We start from the raw sequence: 7,627 nt of genomic DNA, 5'->3' as shown, positions 1-7,627 counted from the left end.
TTTGTCATTCAGCGGAAGAAGTTGAGCTAGACGACTAACTTGTTGGAGAAAGCTGGCACCTGTCAGTACGAAATAAAAGGTAATCTACTAATCTGCTTATGAAAATGTATTTGCTCTCATTGTTATTACACACCTTTGTTTGAATGCTGTGTTTTTGCACAGATAACTGACATGAAGATGGGACGACTTTCAGACGTTCAGTATGTTTTTTACTTGATGTTGCCATCAGTTCTCCTGTCCTCTGCTCTTCAAGTGTTGGACTCAGAGCAAGCACTGGAGAGCAGTGGGTTTGGTCAACCTCCACCTCGACATGGACTGAAATTGCTGATGTGGTATGCTGAGGAATGTCTAGACAACAACATGGTTGCCCTGTGCTATCCGAGTAAGGGGGAGTACGGGTTTCATCTTTTTCAAAACCGAAAGCCGAGACTCCTTCCGATGATAAAGGACAAAAGTCAGTACAAGTACTATACAATCGGAAACCTTCATTCTCCGCATGCTGAAGACCTGCCATATGACGTGAGGAAATACTACAACCGTAGCAATCCAGAGAGTAATAAGGACAGAGTTCTGGTCAAATACAACCACAATAAAAACCGCATTACTGACATCTACGCATCTGCACATTATGTGAAAAAAGAGACGTACATTATTGGCCCCAATCTCCTTGCTTATCTGAGACACCTCATGGCTCCTGTTTGCATTTTAATTTAATGTACAATCTCTCTTTTGACAATTTGTGACTCTATTCGGTATGTTATTGGAATGTTTTAGGTAAATTCTTGTCATTTCCTTTTTTGGTACTTAGAGCTCACTTACAGTGTTGTTGTATTATTTCTTATTCTTGAATTAACTATCACCTTCCTGATTTCTGAGGACATTGTATGCTATGGTATGGTATGGTTTGGTTTATGTGCTTCAGACACGCTTAACGGGTTACATTGAGGAACATCCCATTTACAATCCTACCCCTTTCTCCTTGTCTTGTTATTCTTCTCACACCTTGTGTTTAACATGTTGTCACTTACTAATGTAAGTGCATGCATTTCTATTCTGTTATTAAAAAGTTTGTCTGCTTCCTGTGTTTAGGTGTCAACATTTCCTCATGGGGAGAGAAAATAGAGAAGGTGTAGTAATAGATTGATAGTTTATGCAGAAATTAAAGTAAGACAAGAAAGACGGGAAGGAGGCGTTGGAGGAATAAAAATGAGAAAAAAGTGAGTGTAGTTTGTGTAATGATTGAGACAAGTAAGGTAGAGTGGAAAAACTAGCATAAGGGATTAAGCCAGGGTATCTTGGTTATCCTGGCTCAATTTATCCGTGATTCGGTTGCACAAAAATAAGATAATGGGATATGTTCTAACATAAATTACCATGGAGATTTAGTCTGTGGACCAGACCAGGCTCAGGTCCATTTAATCTCATCCCTTATCTCGGTCAGTAGTCACCATAAATGGAAACTAATAATAAATCCACTGCCCACTACACATAATCACATTTAACTACCCCCACTCGTTATTTCAACATTTGTCATCATTCATTTCAATCATTATGGAGAAATGATTTTAGAAGACGCTGCAATTATTTGATCATTTATTAGATACTAAAGAGTCTCCCACATACTATGTATAAAGTATACATCCCATATAAATACATATATAAGATAAAAGAGTTATACAGTGTGATGAAGTTACATTTACACAATTTCAATCCTATCTGCAGTCAAGTTCACCTACAATCACAGCGCGACTACGTTTTTGGAGATATTAATTGTTGGGTAATGTGGATGTGTACTACGTAACTCAGAAGGCTTGGCGCTCTCGGGGAAACCAGAAGTATACACGCTGTTGAAGCTGCGAGCGAGTAATGGTAATGCGGTGATAAAGCAATAAAGACTTCATAGATATGACTTTACACCGCTGTTCGTGATTAGTTAAGTAGCAACATAACATTCATTATTTGGATTTTAATTATGATGGTTTCAGCGGAGCATGGAGTGTGTATTTTTGTGCACTACAGACCTTTAGCTAGGCACTCCCATTGTTTTATGACCGTGCCGGTGTCATCTTTCTTTTTTTTGCTCTTTTAGTTGTTCGTAAGCCTCCATGAGGATTTCAGCTTCCGTTGGGGGAAAGTATGCCGCTCTCGTTACCATGGTGAATCGGTGACTCTGTGATCGATAGCGGGTCTATATAAGGAAGCCGCGTGCACACACTTATCCGGAATTGGTTTCACCTGGCTTGATTAATCCTGTCGGCTCATCCTGTCATGGACTTCGTGCAACCAATTAAGCCTAGATGGCCTTGTTTTGGGTTGGTTGAGCTCAGCTTGGTTTTTAATCCCGGATGTCTGAATCCTACTTTCGTGCGACAGGCCATTCGTTGCGCTGCAGACCTTTAGCTAGGCAAGGCAAGTTTATTTATAGAGCACAATTCATACACAAGGTAATTCAAAGTGCTTTACAGGAACAAAGGGTAAAATCACTTCATAAAATCATTCCATAAAAACATAAAATCATTCTAAAATCATTACATAAAGTTCCATAAATCATTCAGTAAAACAAAAAAGATTAAGAATGAAGAGTGCAGATAAAATACTTTCAGTTGTCATATGCACAGTTGAATAGAAGTCTTTTCAGCCTGGATTTGAACATTGCCAAAGTTGAGGATTGTCGCACATCTTCTGGAAGATTGTTACAGATTTTGGCAGCATAAAACTGAAACGCAGGCGTGTTAGTCCTGACTCCGGGCACCCGCAGGAGATCACTCCCTGAGCTTCTCGGAGCTTGAGATGGTTTATGTGGCTCGAACATGTCAGAGATGTACTTTGGCGCAAGACCATGAAAAGACTTGTACACTAGCAGAGCTGTTTTAAAGTCTATTCTCTGAGCGACAGGAAGCCAGTGCAGACGTCTGAGTACTGGACTAATATGGTCATATTTCCTGGTTCTAGTCAGCACTCGAGCAGCAGCATTCTGGATGTACTGCAGCTGTTTTACTGCTCGTTTAGAGAGCCCAGTGAGAAGGCTGTTACAGTAGTCTAGCCTGCTGAAGACACAGGCTTGGATTAGTGTCTCTAAAAGGTGGCTGTCACTCTGGCGGAGCAAAAGGGGATAGTGACTGACTTGCATACCTTTTGCGGAGGTAGATGAGATCAGTGGATAAGATCGGTTTCATATGTAAGGATCCGTAATAGGAAAGCAGCACTGATCGTTGCATGCTTAAACGTAACACCCACACTAATTCACCACAGGGTTTATCTTGAGGCATTTCACATTTACACATGGTGCAGGTTTTCATACATGAAAAGAAAGCAAATTAACTGCAAATAAATACATAAGATAAATGGATACAAGGCCAGTAAAATTGCTTTCTCTTCTTTGCACCAAGTTGTTGACAAACTAAACTCAACAAAGTTTTTGAGCAATTACATTCTGTGTACTTTACAAAAGGAGTGCCTGCAGAGACACTAACAGATATCCATAAAACTGCGCTGATTTGCTGATCTGATTGCTGATGTCTTATTTGAGGTCTGAGGTCTTATTTCACAAAGCACAACCGCATATGCATATCACCAGCGGGTGCTACTCTCGTTTGTCTGAAAGATTAGCTGTGCATTAACAACGTAATTTATGTATGAGGGCACATATTATGACCTGAGCCTCTTTCCACAGATTGCGGTGTCACATCTCATTTATTGTGACTTGCTGATTGAGTCCCCCAAGAGCAACTCTTCCATAGGCCAAGAAAATAGCGCTCAAACACAAATGATTGCTTCTTTCATCCAAATCAAACCATAATGGTGAGTGTTGGGGGGTAATACAACAGAGACAATAGGGGACATTTGCTGTAACCTCTCTGTTTCTTTGTAGAGTGGACGAAGACGTTCTGAATGCTTTGAAGAGCATTTCAACATTCATGCTGCGCCAGTGGGAAATTAAGCTATAATAATCCAAAAATCACAAGCTGTCTTTTGTGAAGGGGAACAAACATTTCCAAAATGCCTACCTTGTTGAGGTTGCGTTATTTTAAAGAATGTTTTAGCATGTGGAGAACCTTTTTCCGTCAAAGAAGAAATCTGGAAATCACACCAGCAAAACACATACTTACCCTTTAAACTGAGTTGTCATTGTTTCAGTGCTTCTGATATGAAGGTCCATTTTGTCGGGTTGCAGATCATCTTTAAATGTTATTTCATTCAACCTTGAGAGGGAGTACTTTTAATTTTTAGTTTTTACTTTTTTACCTGTCCTGTTCAGCAGAGTCAGAACCTGGTTGGGGAACTGACACATAGACAGAAAAGCGAGTGAAAAAGCAACACAGTCGAACATTGGTTAGCGGCATGAAGGGGATAGTTTGAATTTTTTGACATGAAGTTGTATGACATCTCCATCAGCAATGTAGTACATCAACTGTGACTTACCTTTGAGGCATTTTTATGATGCAATTATTACTCTCTGTATTACTCTTTTGAACGCATATTGTTTTGAGAAGCCAAACTCTGTACTTAAGTGGCCCTCGCAACAAAGCGGAACTCCATTCCTCGTCACAGAAATCCGAGCAGAACTGGACTCACGGGACCAAGGGGGGAGAGGGGTAAGCCACTGTCGATGTACAACACTGCTGATGGGGATGTCATACAACTTCATGTCAAAACATCCGATCTATCCCTTTAATCCATTCCAGAAGCGCCAACGCTAACCAAAACATACTCTAACCAAATCAGTTTTTCCAATAAGAAATAATGCAAATCTAATTAATCGGTTCCAGAAAGCTAAAAATGTTAACTCAAAACACAGTTTTATAGTTTTACAATAATTGATTTACATGCCGAAAATACTGCATATAAATGCATATAAATGATGAACGAAAGGGATAAATGAACATTTAATGTTACATTTACCTTTGCTGAAGACCTGATGGTTGCAAAAGACACAATGTGGCAGCAAGATCAACACAGACAACACCTTTGTGTTTTGCCATTTTTTTTGCCATTTCTTGAATTCATAATAGTGTTTTCTTACCTGAAGTGTCTCCTTTTTTTTTGATGGCGGCTGAAAAAGAACCCAAAATGGAGCCAAAGAAAGTTGCAAGAGCCAGCATTTTGATAAAGAAGGTGAGAAACACTATTGAAGTCCTTATATTTGTATTTTAGTTCATTTAGCCATGTTTATGCTTGAAAATGCTTAATTTAGGCAAAAATTCATAAAATTTGCTTCAATTTGCATAATTATTTTTTTTACTAATAACAGGACCTATTCAACCACGAAACATCATTATTTATTAATTAATATATTTTTGAAAAAATGATAGAGAGAAGCTTCGAAATTCAAACTGCAAAGCAGTGTGTACCCCCCCTTACACTTTTTTAAATACATGTTTTATTCACTCAGTATGGAAACTTTTCAACTCTTTATAAATACCTCGCCAAGTGTGGAAGGCAAATTGATGCTTACCGACATTTGTTGGTTAGTCGAATCATGTAGCAAAAACTACACTTTGCTGTAGTTTAAAGCACATCAATGAAGACTAAAAGAGTAATATGCACTTTAAATCAAAGACAAAAATCAATAATACATTTTTATGAGACGTTTGGGGGCCACTGGAAATCTCGGGGCCCCAGGTAATTGCCTGTGTTTGGTAAGTCCGCCCCTGTGCCCGGCTCCACAGGGTTAGCAAACAGCTTTTATGATAGACTACCCCCAGAACTGGAGCGGAACAGTGATACCTGACACTTTTTTTTTTAATTGAATGAGTCAGACTTGTGTCGGACTGTTTGGCCTTGGCTGAGGTCAACGCTCTTTCTAGTTTGTTTTTGTTGCAAGTATGTGTGTGCTTTTATTAGGAGTAATGGAAAAGATACTCGCTGGAGGGAAGCCAGCCTTGTCTTGTCGATTCCATAGATAAAAGCAATGCAAAGGGAATGAGAGTAGGAGCTGATTGAACGGAGCAGGCCCAAGCCATAAAAGGCAAAATGAAGACTAATGGCCATATGATTGGCCAGGAGGCGACACAAATGAGAGACCTGTGCTGGCTGGACATCGACTAATGACAATTCCATTCCACAATCAGGACATGCACCCACTGCTAAGATCATTGGCCTTTTGGTATAACAGTGATGATCATCGATCACGCTCCTCGACGTTACACATACACACACAGTAGCATGGACAAAATAAATATTTTTTTCTGTTACGAGAGCGATATTTGACTGAAATGACAGTGATTAAAGAAACACAGAGGAAAGAGCGTTTGGCACCAAAAAGAAAATAATCTATGCTGATGATTACCACTGCAAAGCGGCACATAATTACACACTGTGTTGTTTTGTAGCACTGTACAGGGCACTATGCAATCTATCACTGCTGAAATCTATTTTTCATGTCTGAAAGACACTTTGTGACTCCTAAGAGCAGAGTTGAGAAGAGATAGCTGGCAGCCCTTTCACAAGCTGCTTCATTCAATGTCTAACAGCACTTTCAGTCAAAAAGAGCCAACTAAATGTCAAACCTTGTAATGCTCTCAGATTAAATGGATGGGCTTTTCTAAGCACTTTGGCCTTATCAAAGTAGTTGGGGCTCAATAATGTCATTTTCATGCTGCTTTAAGTTACATTTTACGATGGGAAATAAAATGGCTGGTAGCGTTATTAAATGGCTGGGTGGCTAGCATTCTGCTTCATGTTTTTTTTTTTTTTTTTTACATAGACCAAGGCTGCGGATGAAGTGTTTTTAAATGAACTAAATGCCCACTCTGAAAGCCTTCTTAACTGGCAGAATTGTCAAATAACAACAATCGTTAACAAAAATACATATACAGGTACATATTTGTTTCAGGCCGCAGGGTGGCCTTGTGGTTAGCACGTCGGTTCCATCGGGGCATCTCTGGGTGGAGTTTGCATGTTCTGCCCGTGCGTGCGTTGGTACTCCGACTTCCTCCCATGTCCTCAAAACGTGCATGTCCCTTCTTTGTAGTGGTCTGAAGTGTTGTGAGCGTGACGCTGATGTGCTGCATGTGAGTGGTGAAGCGTGGTGAACGTAGTCACTAACCGGCTAGTAGCTAGCCGGTGTGTTCTGGCTAAGTGTCAATGCGGCAGTAACGTAGTTCGATCAGCGTAACAATGTTAATAATAATAATAATAATAACAACGTCGCTGTAGCTGAGTTACATGCACGTCACATTATATGTAAATGCCAGCATCGTTGGCGCTTTTTGGAGACTTTTTCAGAAGGCTTTATGGACGGAATAAGTGGTTCCCATACGTGTAGTAATGAGCCGTCTCTTTTTAGCTGTTTTATATCTTTAGAACGCACAGAAAAGAGAAAGACATACCTGTATGTGTTCATGTCTCACATAGGGATCGTGGATGATGGGCAAAATTCCCCAAAAACTGCAGTTTTTCTTTAAAGGAGCTGCTCTTATGAAAGTGACAGTGCTAATTGTGCAGTGTAGTGTTCTTATTATTGAGATGAAGAGGTTGCTAGTGATAATTTATTACTGTTTATTACTGTTTCATTTCATTCATGTATTTTGTTATTCCTGTATTTGATGTTCTTCATGTGTTCTATGTACAGTCTGAGTGACTTAGGAACTCTAGGAACGGAACTCATACATAACCTGAGGACCAC

General features: G+C 39.7%; 1 protein-coding gene across 1 annotated transcript; it reads left to right on the top strand.

The window, feature by feature from the left end:
* Positions 1-1,016, top strand: si:ch211-198c19.1 (uncharacterized protein LOC100151013 homolog). Its single transcript, XM_054782430.1, has 2 exons — positions 1-79; positions 163-1,016. Exon 2 carries the CDS (start codon positions 172-174, stop codon positions 712-714), a length of 543 nt encoding a protein of 180 aa, XP_054638405.1. The 5' UTR covers positions 1-79; positions 163-171; the 3' UTR covers positions 715-1,016.
* Positions 1,017-7,627: the final 6,611 nt, after the last annotated feature.

Source organism: Dunckerocampus dactyliophorus, chromosome 7 (assembly GCF_027744805.1).
Source record: "Dunckerocampus dactyliophorus isolate RoL2022-P2 chromosome 7, RoL_Ddac_1.1, whole genome shotgun sequence".
NCBI lineage: Eukaryota > Metazoa > Chordata > Actinopteri > Syngnathiformes > Syngnathidae > Dunckerocampus > Dunckerocampus dactyliophorus.
This window is presented reverse-complemented; position numbering and strand designations above follow the sequence as displayed.